This window comes from Perna viridis, chromosome 6, assembly GCF_037379345.1.
Source record: "Perna viridis isolate PV_CMFRI_1.1 ecotype Kerala chromosome 6, ASM3737934v1, whole genome shotgun sequence".
NCBI lineage: Eukaryota > Metazoa > Mollusca > Bivalvia > Mytilida > Mytilidae > Perna > Perna viridis.
In genome coordinates, this window is record NC_142450.1 from 34,894,465 (window position 1) to 34,915,392 (window position 20,928).

A 20,928-nucleotide genomic window follows, 5' to 3' on the forward strand; every position below is an offset into this window, starting at 1 on the left:
TATCGTTATATATCCTGCTGAATAGAAAACACATTTATTGTAATAAATTTATCATTCATTTTTAATTGGTTTGTTCTACATGCAGATTCCTACAGTATACATTGAAACATAATATTTAAAACTGAGAGTCATCTTATCAATCGGACCACTCACCATACCTGTTACAATATAAAATAGAATCATTCCCCAATAGATTTAGATCTGCTTCATAATCATAGGTTTCAATGCCTGTTAATCAATATACCCATGGTAAAATCAGAACATACTTACATACAACAATAACAAAACTTCCTGAATAAAAAAAAATTATTTGAGGGAAAGGTTTATATCTTCTAATTACCGTCAAACCAGATAGGATATAGGGATCCACAACTCAACTGTTCTGGAGGTCGATTCAGGACATTCTCATAATTCTCAAATCTGTACCAATTATCACTACTGATCTCCCCATTAGAGTAACCATAGTAACCATAGTGATACCAATATTCATTGTCACATGATTCATACTCTCCTGATTGAAGGATATGATCTACTGTCCTCTCAAAACTACTGGGTACAACATGGTGGTTGTGACAAGGGTAGTCCCATGATGACGAATTGGTTGTATTCCTGGACTCTGTAATTAAGAAAGATGATAAATAGATTATAGTATTATATAACCTCCCAAGCTTCACTGAGCAGGAAATCAAATACAAGGCCCAAATTACCATAGTGATAATATTCAAAGAAAAAAATTCATTAACCCAATGATAATGCAGCTGTAACCATATAATAATTGCATTAATGTAGATATCAAATAAAGAAAAAATGTCACTGATGCCTAAAGTTCAACCCCCTAAAGATACATCATCCCTACAAATACAATAAAACTGACTTAGCATCCTTGCAGATGTACAAGCAAACCTAGACAGTATAAAATCCCTGCAGATGTACTAAAACCTAGACAGTATATCATCCATGCAGATGTACTCAAACCTAGACAGTATATCAGCCCTGCAGATATACTCAAACAAACTTAGACAGTATATGATCCCTTCGGACCTAAACAGAATATCATCCTTGCAGATGTACTTAAACAAACCTAGACAGTATATGATCCCTGCGGACCTAAACAGAATATCATCCCTGCTGATGTACTCAAACCTAGACAGTATATCAGCCCTGTAGATGTACTCAAACCTAAACAGAATATCATCCTTGCAGATGTACTTAAACAAACTTAGACAGTATATGATCCCTGCGGACCTAAACAGAATATCATCCTTGCAGATGTACTTAAACAAACTTAGACAGTATATGATCCCTGCGGACCTAAACAGAATATCATCCTTGCAGATGTACTTAAACAAACCTAGACAGTATATGATCCCTGCAGACCTAGACAGCATATCATCCACACAAATATACTCAAACAGACCTAGACAGTATATCATCCACACAGATATACTCAAACAGACTTAGACAGTATATCATCACCGCAGACCTAGACAGTATATCATCCACACAGATATACTCAAACAGACCTAGACAGTATATCATCACCGCAGACCTAGACAGTGTATCATCCACACAGATATACTCAAACAGACCTAGACAGTATATCATCTCCGCAGACCTAGACAGCATATCATCCACACAAATATACTCAAACAGACCTAGATAGTATATCATCACCCCAGACCTAGACAGCATATCATCCACACAGATATACTCAAACAGACCTACACAGTATATCATCCACACAGATATACTCAAACAGACCTAGACAGTATATCATCCACACAGATATACTCAAACAAACATATACAGTATATATCATCCCTATAAATATTATAAAACTGACCTAGACAGTATATCATCCACACAGATATACTCAAACAAACATATACAGTATATATCATCCCTATAAATATTATAAAACTGACCTAGACAGTATATCATCCACACAGATATACTCAAACAAACATATACAGTATATATCATCCCTATTATAAAACTGACCTAGACAGTATGTCCTCTCACACATGTCATCATTACGTAGATACATAATCTCCTCACTACCACATTTCATCACTGGTACACTATAACTCCAGGAACAAGGGGAACTATCTGATGAATGACAAGCTCTGAGGTATGAAATTTCTCCATCAATTGTAGGGAGGCCTCCTGCAAAACAATAAAGTATATCTATGCAGTACTGGCAGCTACTATAGTTAAAGTTTTATAAATTAAAAATTGTGAACTCATATGCAAATTTTTGTTTTGTGTTTGCCTAATAATGCAGGGGAAATTCAGAATTAGTGAATTTTGAGGGGGGAGATTACTGTACAAGTATCAATTTTTGTAATAATTTTTTTGTATTTTCTTGGTGAAGTAATAAGTGTAAATAGTAGTACCTGCCAATTGGATTATTAACACTATGAATTACTTATCATTATTCAAAACTGTGAAAACCGATACCTGTGAACATATTCACTAAACAAATCCATGATAAGAAGCAACCAATGAAGTTAATATATGTTTTCTAGTACATGACTTCCTGAAAATATTGAACAACATTCTATACCTGACATTGAATAGAAATCAGAAATATGTAATATTAATAAGTAAGAGTTACCTTTCAGCCAGAAAGGACTAGATGATCCACATTGTCCTGGACCTACAGGAGTTGTGGCTAGTTTATAGTCTCCTTCCATACCATACCAGCCTTTAGGTCTATATGAATGGCAATAATCTGAGCTATAGGGATCATAATTATCTGCATGTGTTGTGTTGTCATATGGTATCACAGTATAGTTATCACACGGGTCCACAGCCAGCTCTACAATAAGGAGTCTTAATACAATTATCAAAGTTTTAAACATTAAGAATCCTAACTACATGACATTGTAAAACATTAACCTATACATTTTATGGAAATCAAATAATCATTAAAAAGGTTATGTAAAGCATGGCATCCATTAATCATGTGAACATTTTGTTCTGGGATCTTGACCTTTGACCTTGAACAAAGAGCAGTCACACCTCTCTTCAGAGACCTTCCAAGGGAAACAGGTGGTCTCCTTACACAGGTTCATAGACCTTTCTACAGAGACCTTTCAAGGGAGACAGTTGGTCTTCTTACACAGGTTAAAAGAACTATCCTCAGAGACCTTCCAAGGGAGACAGTTGGTCTTCTTACAGAGGTTAATTTTACATAAAAATGCACAACATAATGATACCAAAATTAATAAGGCACAAAACACTGCATTTCTTATATTTACAACTGATAACTGTCTTGCCAAAAGAAAAGAACAAACACCTTTAAAAACCTTACCCATACAATAACGTCCACACTCGTTAATATCAGGAGTGAGGTATGCCACATTAGTGTCGTTACATTTCATGACGTAGACATCCCAGCTGTGTTCACATTCAGATGTATTAGTGTTCATACATGCCTGCATTAAATTCATTTCTCCGTATGAACTTGGATAGGTACCTAAAACAGTAAAAACATATTTTTTTATATTTTTACTGTAGAAGAAAAATTTAAGTTCTTTTTCTTTGTGGATTTTATGAGTGCGAAAACAAATCCCACAATACAACATCCCTATAGGAAGATTAATACAAAATATCAGCAACCTGTGAGTGACTCAGAAAAAATGTGACAAAAAGTTTGTATATTACCACTGTACAAGGAAAATTTAAATTTTTGGCAAACTGGAAATAGATGTCATACGAGTAGGAAAATGCATCCCACAATTCAGTATACACATACATGTATAAAGCTTTGTCTGGATTATCAACACTCAGTAATTTACAGAAGCTGAGAATTTTGTTATGAAAAATGTGTTACTGAATGAGGGAATGACAGAATGATACAGGTAAAACAGTATACCCCTCTTCCTAGGAAGCTTGGGAAAACAATATCAAACTATACATGTATAAGTGTTAGCACAAGTCTGCATCATCTTAATTTCTCCATAAGATCTTGAGTAAATACCTATAAAGTTTTCCTTGGATTTCAAAATGTTTGAAGTTTCATTCTGGTATTTGCATAATGTGAAAAAGTTTTGTTAGGATATGAAACTTTTTCCATGGTTTAAGGGTTTAACTTCTCAAATATTCAATTTCTTATACTGGACCTTTGAAGTTTTCAAATGATTATTAAAGATGACTCAAGAGTCATCTTGACTTATCTTCAGCTGTTTACTCACCATTGAACCAGATTGGATACCATGATCCGCAATCTCCTGGTTCAACTGACTCAGTCAGAAAATTTTCACCATTACTAAATCTATACCATCCTTGTGTAGAAACTGTGTCAGAAGAACTGTAGCCATGGTTACTATCACAGTAGAACCAATCATCATACTGAAGTGTGTACTTAGAAGATCTCTCAAAACTACTGGGTATTTTTCTATAGTCGCTATACATGTTATCACTGTATCTATAATCATAGCAAGGAGTGTCCCAAGTCTGAGTCCAAACTGGTTCCTTGGGTTCTGTAAAAATATAATCAATAAATTAAAAAAGGTTTTTTGCTTTTAGGAAATACCTCCCTCTTTTTTAGAAACTAAGTGTTTACTTTTATAACAAAGACACCCTGTGATTAATAAAATGGCCTTTGAACCCTAAAACTATTTTTGAATGGCCTCATATAAAAAAATTGCTCATTTATACTGTTAACAAACTTCTGGAATCTGCATGTCTTGTTTTGTTTTCACTTTCTGTTTACTTTTATATTGCCAGAGTATAGACTATTTTGCTCTGCCTGTGTACTATGTTGTTTTGCCGCCAGTTGCAGCCAGCCCTGTTGTGTGAGGGTTTCCTTGTCGTTCATTGAAGACCCATAAGTGGCCTTGAGCTGACATTTTTCATCCCTGTGGGTTTTTTTTTCTTTAACATATTCACCATATCCACTCTCCTTATATTTATTACATTTTAAGTTAAAAATTAATTTTTGCAATTTTTGCAAAGACAAAACCCTTGCAAAAAAATCTGAAAACCCTTACCAATCAATGGTTTTAACCACTCGACTACAGGTAGATCTTAAAAAATAAATCTCAGCAAACTTAAATTCAATCCTTATAAGACAAAATAGGCATATGTGGTTTACAATAGGAATTAAATACTTAAAGTACCTTAGTATCATAATTCAATACAACAGTACATACCCAGACAATATCTGCCACACATTCCTCTTTGTTTCAAGTAGAAGATGTCAAAATCTCCACACTTCATCACAGGGACACTCCAGTTATACTGACAAGGATTAGAACCGGATACTTCACAGGCAAACATATAGTCTATTGTATTCTCCTTGGTTGGGAAGTTTCCTGAAAAATGTATGTTTAGATTGTAATCATTCATGGAGAGAATGAAAGGATGACTTTTAATTTTCCTTAAGAAGTCTGAAATATTCCTGATGTCCTTGGATATCAATGTGTTCAGATGCCATTTGCCATCATCAGATACAACTGTTACTAACTAGAACTGGTGATATCATTGATTGATACCTCTTACTTGCAAAACACTGACAATTGAAAACTCTGAAGTTGGAGCATCTTCCTTTGCAAGCATCTGGCAATAATTATCTTACTACATGCACATTTACATAAGACGCCTCAGTCTCTTGTAAAATTTCATGAAAATCTAAAGAATGATTTAGAAATTACACTTATAAGTTACCTAGACAGATAACAATTCTTACATATCCTAAAAAAAACTGTTAGCAGGGCATAAAACTATAAACTTTGAGAAAATAAAATAATTTAAGGAACTTGGGAGCTTGGTTTTCTTTTCTGGATGTATCCAAATGATGGAACAACAGAAAAACAAATTTTAGACAAGTCTTCCCATGTATTTTCAATAGCAACTTTAAGTGGTGAAAACCACCAAAGAGGCAACAACAAAAAAAAGCTTTCTGAGTAATCAAAAGACTTAAGTATTTACTATTTTGGATTTAAGTTATACTCTAGGGTATTTGTCACATTCCCCTGTATCAGTTCTTTTTTACATTGAAGATAGATTAACAGATAGACAGTGGTACACTCTACCTGTCAAAAGATGGGGATAAAAATACATCAATTCAGAATGCTTTGCATGTCACTATTATATCATGTCCTAACCATTGGTGAAAACAGTCTCTTACAGTTGTAACCTTATGTGACCTTAGGTCTCAATATATAACTGAAAAATAATTGACTGGAAACACACTGAAGCAAACATACTTAGTACACATGTCATCATCCAGTATGATATCCAATTTAATTCATGTGACAACAGCCTAACATACCTTTAACTAGATCAAACCATGGTAACTACAATGATTGCCACTCAGAAGTTTGCTTTCTACCCATGATGTAATTAATTACCTTTCATCCAGATAGGATTGTAGTAGCCACAATGATTTGGACCCAGTGGTTTGTTTTGTGGTCTATAGTCTCCTTCAAACTTATACCATCCATCATTTAACCAATCACAGCTGTACATGTACATGTAGTCTGTCACATTATCAGCATGTCGACTCTCATCGTAGTCAATAATGGTGAAGTTAGAACATGGATCAATGTCTTGTTCTAAAATATTAAGAAACAAGTTAATTACTTTTATCCTATGCTTTGCTTCACATCAAATAACATTTATTTTATATCTATTACTTGTTAAACTATGTTCAAACAATGACACTCCAACAGTATTATAAACAAAAGGTTAGTTACAAGCACTGACATACTTATAACACAATTTCATTCTGTAAGTTTGCATTTTACAGTATTCATACCTATACAATATCTGCCACAGTCATACTGGTATGGTACAGGTTTTAAATGAGCTACATTAAAATCACCACAATTCATGACAGAAACATTCCAGCTGTGATAACAGTCAGAATCATTGACCACCATACAGGCTGTCAGGTTAGATAACTCTGCGTACTGCGTAGGATAAACACCATCTGGAATGAAACAGAAATTAGAGTCAGAATCATTGACAATCATACTAGCTGTCAAGTTAGAAAACTCTCCATACTGAGTAGGATAAACAACACCTGGAATGAAATAAAAATTATACTCAGAATCATTGACCACCATTCAGGCTGTTAAGTTAGATAACTCTTTGCACTGGATAGGATATTTACCACCTGGTATAAAATAGAAATAAAAGATAAAATTGTCATAGTGGCTAAGTTGTGGAATTTGAATCAGATTGCCTGACACACCTATATCAGCTTTAGCCTTCCATATAAAATCTGAAAGATTTTCCATCAAGCAAAACTTGGCCTTCCTCCTCCTAAACCCGGTGAATATATTCAACCTTTAAAAATAAGCTAATTTCCCTACAAACACCATGATAAGAAGTATAATCACTATTAGTTTTTTTTATAGTTTGTTAATGACCCCTGCTGATCCATAAGTCATCGGGTGAGGCAGTATCTTGTACCCTACTGAACAAAAGTGGAGGGGGTCTATTAATTCAAACAGGAAATGAGTGACACAAATCTCCTAGTCTTCATCATTCTATGGTGAAATTATTTTCATAAAATAAGTTACATAGAATCCACTACACAAGGATGTTTTAAGAAATGTTACTTCTGAATACAGGTTAAGACATGTTTTACTGTAATGACATTCTACAACCCATGAAAAAACTGAATTTTTTTGTCACAACAAGACTTCATCAGTTTAATAATAAGACTGTATTTTTCTTACCATCAAGCCATATTGGAGACATAGTCCCACAGTCTCCAGATTTGACCGGACGTGTGGGAATATCTTCTCCGCCATTAAATCTGTACCAATCTTCATAGTAAATATCATGATTATCTATATGGTTCCGATTATCACAGTATTGTCTGTCTCCATCCTGTCTGGTGTAGTTTACACTCCTCTCAAACTGGCTTGATACTACACGATGATTGTGACAAGGTACATCCCATGGGATATCTCCAGGTTCTGTAATTTAAAGATACTACCCAGTATATTTTTGAACTAGAGAATGTTGATTTGGTGATCAGAGATAACTGTCTATTTCAGTTTTTTTTTATGTGCAAAAGAGTAATTACCCCTAAATGATAATTGTACCATACCACAGACCATAACCAAACTTAACTAGTATAATATAGTTCATTGTCTTGTGTTTTTTTTTTCTAATTGCATTGTCTGAAAATAAAAGTGAAATGAAGAAATGATGAACACAAAAACAAGATGACCTTCATAAAAAATCTGACTTTTACAAAAATGTCTTAAAGTTTGGGCATGGAAATATCAGTATCTATGGTTACCTAGACAGTATCGTCCACAGTTGCCTGAGGATTGTAGATAATAAATGTTGTAGTCTCCACATTTCATTGTTGGTATGTCCCAGGTATAGTAACAATGTGTATAAGAATACATTGAGTCTGACTCGCAGGCTTTCACATACTTTATCTCTTGATCAACTGTTGGTAGGGTGTCTGGAATAAAAAAAATATACTCAATTTTGATAGTCTTGAAAAATGATTCAAGATGAAAAGAATCATCATAATTAATTTCTACTAAAAATGCTGCCTATGTGATACACAAATTTACACTATCATCTGTTGTATGCAGATGATAATGTTTAGAGTTTAAGCTAAACCAAATCTATATCATACCATTAATCCAGACAGTATTGTATGATCCACATGTTCCTGTACCAGTAGGAGAAGTAGCCAGGCTGTAGTTTCCTTCAAATTTATACCATCCAGGACTAAAACTTGTTGATTCACAGTGATGCGTTGTGGTTGTATAGCTGTAGTCGGAGTGACGAGATTTATCATATTCTATGGAGGTGTAGTTATAACATGGGTCAGCTTGTGGCTCTACAAAAAGTAAAGAACAATAGAAATGAATACTGGCCTTAGATTATTTACAAACCAGTGAACATGTTGAGCTGAAAATGATGCCTCCCTCAGCCTTACACAGTCAGATCATGACCAAAAAATGAGATGCACATTACATGGTTTAGGAATGTCAATTTAAAGTTGACCAATGAAAGTTGACAAATCACTAGCAATTGGTGCTTTTCCCTCAAACAAATTCAGAAGTAAAATTTTGTATAGAATGATTCTGCAATATATTATTCCTGTCTAGTTAAAATTGGTCTAGTAGTTTTCATGAATTTTGCAAAATGTCAAAGCATACAGACAAAGACAGATGGTAAATACAAAATGTTGGCAAAAGCTCAGCCAAAATAAGGATAATTATAAGTATTTTTATGCTGTGATAAAATTTTTAACAGATCAAAACAAGAGCATGTAATACTAAGAACTATGAACACATACCTGTGCAATATCGTCCACATCCATTGATGTTTGGATTCAGGTAGAAAGTATTGTAACCATGGCAATGCATAACATAAACATCCCAGGATTGTTCACAGTTAGAATCATTCCCCACCTTACAGGCTTTCATCACAGATGTCTCTCCATACTCAGTTGGATAGGTACCTACAGAGAAACAAAATAGTTAGAATCATTCCCCACCTTACACGATTTCATCATAGACGTCTCTCCATATCAGTTGGATAGGTACCTACAAGTAAACAAAATTAAGTTAGAATCATTCCCCACCTTACAGGATTTCATCACAGATGTCTCTCCATACTCAGTGGGATAAGTACCTACAGAGACACAAAATAAAGTTAGAATCATTCCCCACCTTACAGGCTTTCATCACAACTGTCTCTCCATACTTAATGGGATAGGTACCTAACGAAGGAAATGAAGACACCCTTACTAAGCATTGTTATAACTGCTGCTACTTGTATCACCAGAGAAATGAATTAAAATTTCATACTTTTATCATTAGCTCTTCCCTCCTACTTAAACTAAGAACACTTGACTAAAAGATTAGCTCAAGAGTGAATTCTGACTGACAAAAAAAGTTCCTCATTACCCAATCAAGTAGTTATGTTTTTGTCAGCATACTTCAAATTGTTAGATAGTTAATAAATTAAGGGCTTGAAAAACCTAATATTAAGAACTGCACACAGGTAAAGACAGAATTTGCCAATCCTACCTTCAGTCCATATAGGATACCATGTCCCACACTGTCCTTGGTCTGGGGTTGAGGTCAGGAGATTTTCATGGCTGCCAAATCTGTACCATTCTGTCATATGAATACCATCCATGTGGTAATTATAGTAACCATCACATTTGCCATTATCTCCTGGTTGAAGTCTATTATTGACCAATCGGTTGATATTACTATTTCTAGATGAGTATGACCAACATGGTCTGGTCCAGGATCTTTCCCAGGTTGTATTTAAAGCCTCTGTAAAAACAATAACTGGTTATAAGTAGCATTAATACAAATAAACTGATGGTTTGAAAAAAAAATCAATTAAAAACTGATTTTGTTCCACAAACCTCAATACCGTAATATTTACTATCAACCACTGACAGGGCTGGTTACATTATGTTGATATACAACAGAAGCCGAGTTGATAAAGTCATCACAGAATGCAGTTAAAAGTGTTAGATCTATCCTCAATTATTTCCTTAGTTAATTGAAACATTAAATGTAGATTATTACAGGCATCCCTAACTTAGACATTCCTTGTGGATTCAGATGCTGGACACTACAGGCACCCCTAACTTAGACATTCCTTGTGGATTCAGAGGCTGGACACTACAGGCACCCCTAACTTAGACATTCCTTGTGGATTCAGATGCTGGACACTACAGGTATCCCTAACTTAGACATTCCTTGTGGATTCAGAGGCTGGACACTACAGGCACCCCTAACTTAGACATTCCTTGTGGATTCAGATGCTGGACACTACAGGTATCCCTAACTTAGACATTCCTTGTGGATTCAGATGCTGGACACTACAGGTATCCCTAACTTAGACATTCCTTGTGGATTCAGATGCTGGACACTACAGGCACCCCTAACTTAGACATTCCTTGTGGATTCAGATGCTGGACACTACAGGCACCCCTTATCTAAACAGTATTTGCATCACAATCCATGAGGTTTATGATAATTAAGGCAACCTTACCTTGACAATATCTGCCACACATTCCTTGTGGTTTAAGGTGCATGATATTAAAGAAGCCACATTTCTTTACAGGAACAGTCCAGCTGTAAGAGCATGGGTTGATGTTTCCACCCTGACAGGCTTTCATGTAGGTAATTTCTTTGTCAGCCTCTGGTAAGTTTCCTAAAGAAATTAAAAAAATTCTTATTTCAGTTTATCCAACTACTAACCAGGAACAAAGGGGATGCAATAATCAAACAAAGAAACTGGGTTCAACAGAATTAACAGCTGTAGAAGACATACAAATTTTCCTGCTGAAGCTTTGTATCAAATATAACGTTACCTGCTCAAAAGAAACTGAAAAGTACAACCAAAATAAAAACTGATTTGTCCTTAAATAAACAATAAAAGGATGACAGGAACTAAATCGCTCAAAAAGACTTCTTCCTCCATGACAAGTACTGAACATTCTAATTCTTTCTATGGGAGTTAAGGTTCTTTCCAAACATTATTTTACTGAATTCTTAATTTCATTGTTTCACAATAACCACAAAAACCAAAAATTTTGATACCTGAAGGAATAATAATGAAAGTACACCACAGTGGTTTAAACAAACCTTTCATCCAGATTGGTTCAGAAGTACCACATTGTCCATTTCCTACAGGTGTCATGGCTGGTTGGTAATCTCCCTCAAATCTGTACCATCCATCAGAGTAGGAATAAGATTCACAGCCATACCCACCCATGTAGTTATAAAAGTCCATGTGTCGGGTGTGGTCATATTCTATCAGGGTATAGTTATCACATGGGTCTGCTGCTGGTTCTGTTGGTACCAAAAAAATTACATTAGACTACATGAAATGTACTCAATGAATACAAAGGCACCTGCAACTCTAAATTTCCAGGAAGTTTCAAATTCTCATTATACAGAAACTGCATATCAGAAATGAAATCATTCCCATGAATAAATTCCAAGTCCTTGCTTACAAAAATTATTTGGCAGACATCGATGCAGACACCCCTATATATTTATTATAAAGGTGGGGAAAATTCAACACAGTTCAACAATAACTAAAACTCACATCAATGTATTTTTTTTCAGTAACTGAGGTTTTTTCAATATTACATAAACCAAACACATTTTATTAAAAAAAGGTTAAGATGCAATAATAAATTCACACAATAATTTTCTGAATCTTTTGAAAATACTCACCAGTACAATATTTGCCACAGGGTTCATAATAACTAGGAAATCTGAGTTGAGCTACATTATAGTCCCCACAGTTCATTACAGGAACTGACCAGGTTTCATTACAGTTAGTATCATTTCCTACCATACAGGCTGTCAAGTTATACGTCTCTGCATACTCTGATGGGTACTGACCTGGAATAAACAAATATGTATACAAATTAAATTCAGTATATGTAGATATAACTACTTGTATGTCAAGACAGTTAAGTACACCTGTATCACTGATACATTTGTAGCTTATAGTTGTGAAAGGCTGAATGCAACTGTCACAACCTGATACATGGAGATGTTTCTACACTTAACTGAAAAAAAAAAAATTTACCTAAATTTATATTTTCATTGTTATAAATTATAAGTATCAGGAAAGAGCCTGAACATGATCTTCTAATAAAACTTCAGAACCTTCATTCTTAATTAATCTAAAGGAGATTTACATCACATACCAGTCACATAACACCAGATTTGAAGCTCATTCTATACAGAAACAGAAACACCTTAGTGGAAGTCTATTGAGATATTGAACAAATTAAACCAATCAAATGTCCCTGTACAATAAAGGCCATGAAACTGCATGAAAGAAAGTAAGTTGCTTCCCTTTGTTGGAACTTCACTATATCTGTGATTCTACTTCATCAGCTAATGTAATTTTTATTTGTTGGGAATGCTGGAAAGAAGGTATCTTCAAATGTGCCTTAAGAATGTAGCTATTGCTAAATCAAACATCAAAACATCAAATTAAAAAAATATACTCACCATCCAGCCATATTGGTCTCCATGATCCACACTGTCTAGGTTCTGGTGGTGATGTTAGAATGTCACCATCGCTAAATCTAAACCAGTTATCACTATACATGCTGCTATAAAGATAGTTCATGTTCCATTGTCTGTCACATTGTTCCATGTCACCATTCTGTAGGGTATAGTTTACACTTCGTTCAAATCCACCCTTCAGAATATGGTGATGATGACATGGTACATCCCATGGGATATTGCCTTCCTCTGAAAAAAGATGAGATAATGATTACTATACCATAGAATGGTGAACAAGAATTTGCGCTTACAAGGTTTTAGCTTGTAAAACCTGTAAGATTGATTATCTCTCTATGCAGGCATCAGACAGTAACTTGACTCCTTTCAAGCAAATTTATATATGAGACAAAAACATCAATAAAATTTCTTCAAAATCCTTTGAGTGGTTCAGGAGGAGTTACACTTACAAGATATGTGGACAGACAACTGGATGGACATGACAGACAGGCAGCCAGGAAATTCCGAAATAACCCCCCTCCCCCTCCTCCAAAAAAACCCCAAAACAAAACAAACAAAATATTGTTTGCAGGGCTATTAAAAATACCAATTGAGAAGCCTTTTTTTAACAAAAGGATGAAACATGACTCTTAAGAGATTGTAAGAAATAATAATCAGTAACCTTTTTACAGATAATTAGGATTCTAACCAAAGAAAATAAAATCTCTATATTTACCTAGACAGTACCGCCCACAGCTGCCTGATGACTGTAGATGGTAAATATGATAGTCTCCACATTTCATTGTTGGTATATCCCAGGTATTGTAGCAATCCATATAAGAATACATGTCACTAGCTTCACAGGCCTTTACATACTTTACTTCTCCATCTACTGTGGGGAGGGTGTCTGGAACAAAAAGAGGGACAATTATACACAGGTATAGTAGCAATACATATCAAAATAGAGTCAGATTCACTGGATTACATATACTTACATACTGTAACTATACAGTGGGGGGATTATGAATGTTTATCTTCCTATCTGACCTAGCCTAAACATCGTCTGAATGTTGTTACCTCTTTTCTTTGCAGACAAAAATCACTGTATGTATGAAGGATGAACAACTAAATCTATAAAAATATCTGATATTCAGAAACAAATGATGGATGACCCACAGAAAAGTGTCACACATAGTTCCATCTGTCGTGCTGAAGCTACATACCAAACTTTAAGTTCTTTCTATAAAGATTGTCTATGTTTTGTGGCTGTACAAAGGTTACAGTATTGTCTAATACTAATTAATGACAGTAAACTAAATACCCCAGTAGCATTAAATCAGAGGAAAACATTGAACAACTTCATACCATTGATCCAAACAGGACTCTGTGAACCACATCTCCCTGAAGCTGTTGGTGAGGTAGCAAGACTGTAGTTTCCCTCAAATCTGTACCATCTTGAACTGAAGCTCATTGATTCACAGCTATGTGAAGTTATTGAGTAACTGTAGTCAGAGTGACGAGATTTGTCATATTCTATAGATGTGTAATTATTACAGGGGTCTGCCTGGGCTTCTGCAATTAAAAACAATTATTCGTTAATAAAATATATTATCACTTCAATCTTTACTGTAAACTGCTCATAACCATCATTGCTGAATACCTGTTAGTCTTAAAGTTGTCATGTTAAGCATACTTCTACTCCAATTCAGTTAAGTATACTCTTACTCCTTATCAGCCAACTTGAAACTGTTTAAGTCATATGATAAACATCTTAAATAAAGAGCAAGTAAGAGATGTGCTGGGAACCTTTAAAGTGGAGATACAGCACATGTCATATAACACTACTCTGTAGAATGTGAGAAAGAATGACAGGACCGACAAGATTATCAAAGTATAGCCCAATTCATATAACATTGCAGGGTTAATAAATGAAGGAAATTATAGAAAGCTGAATAATCAATAAAAAAATAAATACTAATTTTAACCATATCATTTTTACTTGCCTGTGCAGTATCGACCACAACCACTAAAATATGGTGTCAGATAGAAGGAGTTGTAACCATGGCAATGCATAACATAAACATCCCAGGATTGTTCACAGTTAGAATCATTTCCCACCTTACAGGCTTTCATTACAGCTGTCTCTCCATACTCAGTGGGATAGGTACCTACAGAGACACAAAATAGTCAGAATCATTTCCCACCTTACAAGCTTTCATCAAAGCTGTCTCTCCATACTCATTGGGAAAGGTACCGTCAGAGAAACAAATTAAGTTTGAGTCAATCCCCACATTGTAGGCTGTCATCATAATTTGTTTTACCAATAAGCATAATAAGATGATAAAGCTCATATCATAAGGGAAAATTTCATCAAAATTTAAGGACTCATTAATAATAACTTCCTAACAATTTCAATTTCTATATAAATACATGTACAAGAGCTAAAATTCAATAATAACCCAGAAAATTCTTGCAAAAGGAAAACTTCTTATTCCATACTCAATTCACGTGAAGGAGCATTACAGATTAATTTAATAATTTCATTCTTCAATAATGCCAAAAAAAAATGTCTGTTTAGGGTTACATTCCTCCCAAAAATAGGGTAGGTCGGTCGGCATTTGCATTTTATTATTTTTTTTTCATTTTATTTTTTCTCGACTAAAATTGAGCCTATATTTGTAAAATAGCATCATGTTTAAGTCATGAAAGTGTATGGTTTTAAGTAGAAAGTGTTAATTTTTAACATACAAACCTATTAATCATGTCTTTTATTACAATACACTTATTTTTTGTAGAAATTTTGAACAAAATACAAGTACACTGTATTTACGCTTGGATTTACGTGATATAAATAAGTCTCCTATTCAAATGCTATAGTAACCTGGTTTTTAACGTACTTTCGGTTTTACTGGAAATGATCCGTATTATATTTTGGAGAAAAAATGTATTAGGGTCTGGAGAAAAAATTAGGGTTGGTCCGGAAACCCGAAACAGACATATTTTTTTGCCCTAAGTATATAACTTACCATCGACCCATATGGGTGACCTTGACCCACACTGCAGTTGAGATGGTGACCAAGTCAGCAAGTTTTCACTGGTACCAAATCTATACCATTGTTCCATATCAATATCATTCATGCCCATATAGTAACCATGGTAACTGTCACAGTATTCCTGTTCTCCAGGTTGGAGAGTATAGTTTACCAGTCTATTAATACTACTGGAGATGTAGTTGTAGGAATGACAGGGAGCTGTCCAACTTCTCTCCCAGGTTGTGTTCTGTGCTTCTGTAAAGGTTAGATTCTCAGTTGTATTCAAGAGTGAATAATGAATTCACAGTCTACACATTGTCAAGTATCAACCTAAACATTAACTCTATCATAGACAAAGGTATTTCATTGCAACACAATTTGCCATTCCAGAAATGAAAATCAGTGAGTTTACAGATTGATTGATTGATTCTGGTTTTACGCATTACGGCAGACATTTAATGCATTCAGGATGAGAACATTTAACAAATGAACACACCCTGCAGTGTCTGACACACTGAGCCATAAATTTATTTGCAGGTATGTATGTCACTCTACTTGGTCCATTACTCTTACTCTGAGCTATCCAGTTGTCAATACCATATGCCACATTCTTGGTTAAGAAGCAGTGACAACATATTTTGAAGTCTTTAGTAGGATTCAACTAAGGGATTGAACCTAAAACCTTTCACTTAAGAGGTCTGCATGCAACCACAAGACCATAAAGGTGTTTCATGTTACCATGACAGCCAACAGCTTACACCAAGGTGATAAAGAACTTTATCAAGCATTATGTCAAAAATTCTGTGTAAAGAATAATTCCAGTTTTGAAGGTTTAGAAAGAAATCTTACCAATATCACAAATAAGACATGATATTGGTGATGCTTTCAATCAAAACGCTGTTAGTAGTCAAAACTGGCAATGTTGATAAGTTGAAAATTTTGCAAGAATGAGTTTAGTAGTTGTACAGTGTCTACAATACATCCCTAGAGTTTTAGATACCCATAGATGCATGATGTTAAAGCCACACCCCTTATATACAGAAAACTATCTGCACGATCCTTGTGAGATTAGTCACATTAACTTTACTTACCTAAACAATATCTGCCACACATTCCATTATAATTTAGGTACATGATGTTATAAGATCCACATTTCTTGACAGGAACAGTCCAGCTGGAGGAACATGGCGATCCAGAATCTGATCCCTTACAGGCCTTCACATATGATATTTCTCCATCAGTTACTGGTAATGATCCTAAAATGGCACAAGTACAATATCACTTAACCATATGGTGAAAGAATTTAGTACTCTAAACTACCAATTAGACATATACAACAAGTGTCCTCATAATTTTATCCTTTAAAAAAGCAGTATTTGATGCAGTTGTCAATTAAGAAAAATAGGACTCCATGTTTTATTGTTACATTACATTATCATTTCAAACTTTTAACTTGATAAATCAACCAGACTCACATTGACCTTAACCAAATGAACCCATTGATCTAATACCAATGACTGAACTTATTACTGGTCCATAAATAATTGAAATCATTACTGACATGTAAACAACTCAACTTATTACTGGTCCATTAATAATTGAAATTATTACTGGGCAATGAATAACTGAACTCACTACTGGTCAATAAATAACTCAACTTATTACTGGGCAATGAATAACTGAACTCACTACTGGTCAATAAATAACTCAACTTATTACTGGGCCATGAATAACTGAACACATTACTGGTTCATTAACTGAACTTATTACCGGTTCATAAATTAATGAAATCATATCATAGTACATATTCATCACTAGCCTGTAGGCCTTAATAAATATTCAAATGTATCTAACCTTTCATCCAGATGGGTTCACTAGACCCACACTGTCCATACCCAACTGGACTCATTGCTGGTTCATAGTCTCCATCAAATCTGTACCATCCTTTGGAGTAGTAATCACAATTAGAACCTCCCCAGTACTTATAATAGTCCATGTGTCTTGTGGAGTCATACTCTATCATGGTGTAGTTATTACATGGGTCCTCTTGTGGTTCTGAAAAAAAAAAAAAAAAAAATGAGACGATAAGCCTAAAACTAGCTACACATAACATTTAAAATGTTCATGGATTTCTTTTATGAGACTGAATTGATTCCTTTTTTTTGTGTTTATATGGTTTGTAACTCTCGTTCTAGTTTCATTTTCCTACCGGAAATTTCAATGTAAAACTTATACAAATCAGAAGACCAATCTGCATTTTATTCTTTACTTCCGATATCTCAAAACCCTGCATTACAATGCAATATCTTCTATATATTTTCTTTTCTTAACACTTTTATCATGTACAAACATATATTTGTAATTTTGATCTGTATTTTTGACATAAAGATTTTTTAAAATTCTTATACATAACTTAACGTCCTGTAAACGACAAACTTTCCATGCATATGAATGGTAGATTAAGATCCATTCTCATTAAACCAAGGCGTCACCTGACAAGACCTACATACCCTATACTGTCATAATTTAAAGAGAAAACTTTTTTCATTTTCTTTGGAGCTCTTGTTAACAATACTTAAATAAAACAGAAATTAGATGAAACAAAAGAGCAACATTACTTATCATCTATATTGAATAAGTGCAACTAAATTATTTCTAATCAATACCCTAATACTTGGCTAACAACACATTACTGTGAAAGTACTTTAATTCATGGATACCAACTTTCGTGGATCAGGAAAAAAAACATAAGTTCATGGATTTTGAATTTGTGGTTTCCAAGTTTCAGTATAGTCAATGGGAATCTACAATTCATTAAGAACCAAATTTCGTGGTTTGACCTACCCATGAAATCACGAAAATTGGTACCCCATGAACAATAGTACTTTCACAGAATTAAGATACACAACTACAGTAAAAAAAACTATAATTTTCAAAATACATGTAGTGGAGATGCAGATGATTACATTAAACTTAGAAATGTCGACACTGCAAGAAACTGATGGGTATTTTCAATCTCTTTGTCCCAGCTTCATAATGTGGTGATGCACAAATAAACTGATACCAGATGATGAGAACCAGTCTTTATTGAAAGCGTGCATACATTTTTGTACATTAATTCTGAAGAACTCCTACCTGTACAATATTTGCCACAGCCTTGGAAGTATGGTGTCAGATGAGCCACATTAAATCCATCACAATGCATGACATAGGTGTCCCATTTGTGTTCACAGTCGGAATCATTGCTCATCTTACAGACCCTCATATGTGTCATCTCAGCATACTCTGTGGGATAGGTACCTAAAGGAGAAATAAAAAGAATCATTTTCCACCTTACAGACCCTCATGTGTGACATCTCAGCATAATCAGTAGGATATGTACCTAAAGGGAACAAAATATTAATTCAATTCAAATACAAGTTTCCTGCATTAGTTAGATTTCAAGTTGTATTCACGACATATAATTTATTTATAGCTTATACTTTTAAGAGCCTTCTTTCCACTCTTATTCCAAAAATTGTACATACAAATGGCAATGTCATAAAATTTTCTGGTAGATTTTCAGAGGTATCATAAACAACCAAAATATTCCATACATATATAGGTAATACAGTAAGACTTGTCTAAACTGAACCCTAAATAAAGTTAAACCCTTTCTAAACCAGACACTTTTTTGATGTCCTTTCATGTACATTAAAGTTATGATGTTTTTTAACCAAACAAATTTTATAGAGTGAAAAGAGTTCAATTTTGACAGGTCTCACTGTATATTTACAGTTCTTGTCCCAATCAGTTTAGACATGTCTTACAGTATATTTACATTTCTTGTCCCAATCAGTTTAGACATGTCTCACAGTATATTTACAGTTCTTGAACCATCAAGTTGAAATATTCATGGTAGCCATGATTGTGTATATATTTATTCCTGAGCTGGACCAATACCTTTAAAGAGTGGCCTGCTCACTATGGCTTAGAGTTCTATTTAATATCAATGTCCAGCTAAGATTAAACTGGTACCTAATTATGACTCTTGCTTAATTCAGTCCATCTTAGTGCTTTCCAAATTTTTTTAAATTTCTAATTTATACAAAAAACAAATTTATACCTACCATCAAACCAGATGGGATAAAGAGATCCACAACTCAACTGTTCTGGAGGTTGATTCACGACATTCTCATAGTTCTCAAATCTGTACCAGTTATCATTGCTGATCTCCCCATTAGAGTAACCATGGTAACCATAGTGGTACCAATATTTACTGTCACATGATTCAGACTCTCCTGGTTGAAGGATATGATCTACTGTCCTCTCAAAACTACTGGGTACAACATTGTGATTGTGACAAGGGTAGTCCCATGAGGTGGTATTTGTGGTGTTTCTGGACTCTAAAATTCAGAAAGATAAAAATTTCAATACTGTCTTAAATCAATACATTAAAGGTTATCATCCTATGACAGATATTCCCTGCATTTCAGAATGAACAATCTAACAGACCTGCTTTGTACTAGTCTGACACACTGAGCTGGACCGGTAAAACCAATTTGTTTGATAATGCAGTAAATGGCAAGAGGAATATCTAATTGTTCAAAAAGTTTATTTAAAAACATATGTAATTACTAACACTAATACTGATGGAATATTACCACAACCAATAACCCACATTCATGTTATGTTATTTACTCAGCACAACTTCATTTAATTATCTTTCCTCTTTCTGACTCTACCATAATACCTTTGGGTAAGTCAGCAAGGGATTTTTCATAACAATTCAATACAATTTTACAATCAGAATCCGCATATTTGTGGTTGCTAATTATCATGGTTTCTGTACAGTGAACATATCTGCGGGTATTATTTTTTCCAGTTTAAAAAATAATGGTTAGTGTTACATATATAATGTTGGAAATCAA

General features: G+C 34.3%; 1 protein-coding gene across 1 annotated transcript in view; it reads right to left on the reverse strand.

Annotated features, from left to right (window-relative positions):
• Positions 1 to 20,928, reverse strand: part of LOC148614705 (uncharacterized) — a 128,834-nt gene that overhangs the window by 52,342 nt on the left and 55,564 nt on the right. The window contains exons 42-66 of the mRNA XM_088588972.1: positions 20,128 to 20,403; positions 19,154 to 19,318; positions 17,873 to 18,073; positions 17,110 to 17,274; positions 16,013 to 16,273; positions 14,990 to 15,154; positions 14,352 to 14,558; positions 13,723 to 13,893; positions 12,993 to 13,238; positions 12,201 to 12,371; positions 11,604 to 11,810; positions 11,008 to 11,169; positions 10,023 to 10,277; positions 9,287 to 9,451; positions 8,618 to 8,824; positions 8,267 to 8,437; positions 7,695 to 7,937; positions 6,767 to 6,940; positions 6,360 to 6,563; positions 5,160 to 5,321; positions 4,200 to 4,487; positions 3,317 to 3,481; positions 2,618 to 2,821; positions 2,002 to 2,166; positions 341 to 616 (exon numbers count right to left, since the gene is read on the reverse strand). Of these exons, the coding sequence (XP_088445098.1) occupies positions 341 to 616; positions 2,002 to 2,166; positions 2,618 to 2,821; positions 3,317 to 3,481; positions 4,200 to 4,487; positions 5,160 to 5,321; positions 6,360 to 6,563; positions 6,767 to 6,940; positions 7,695 to 7,937; positions 8,267 to 8,437; positions 8,618 to 8,824; positions 9,287 to 9,451; positions 10,023 to 10,277; positions 11,008 to 11,169; positions 11,604 to 11,810; positions 12,201 to 12,371; positions 12,993 to 13,238; positions 13,723 to 13,893; positions 14,352 to 14,558; positions 14,990 to 15,154; positions 16,013 to 16,273; positions 17,110 to 17,274; positions 17,873 to 18,073; positions 19,154 to 19,318; positions 20,128 to 20,403 (5,076 nt within the window). The remainder of the gene's footprint in view (positions 1 to 340; positions 617 to 2,001; positions 2,167 to 2,617; positions 2,822 to 3,316; positions 3,482 to 4,199; positions 4,488 to 5,159; positions 5,322 to 6,359; positions 6,564 to 6,766; positions 6,941 to 7,694; positions 7,938 to 8,266; positions 8,438 to 8,617; positions 8,825 to 9,286; positions 9,452 to 10,022; positions 10,278 to 11,007; positions 11,170 to 11,603; positions 11,811 to 12,200; positions 12,372 to 12,992; positions 13,239 to 13,722; positions 13,894 to 14,351; positions 14,559 to 14,989; positions 15,155 to 16,012; positions 16,274 to 17,109; positions 17,275 to 17,872; positions 18,074 to 19,153; positions 19,319 to 20,127; positions 20,404 to 20,928) is intronic.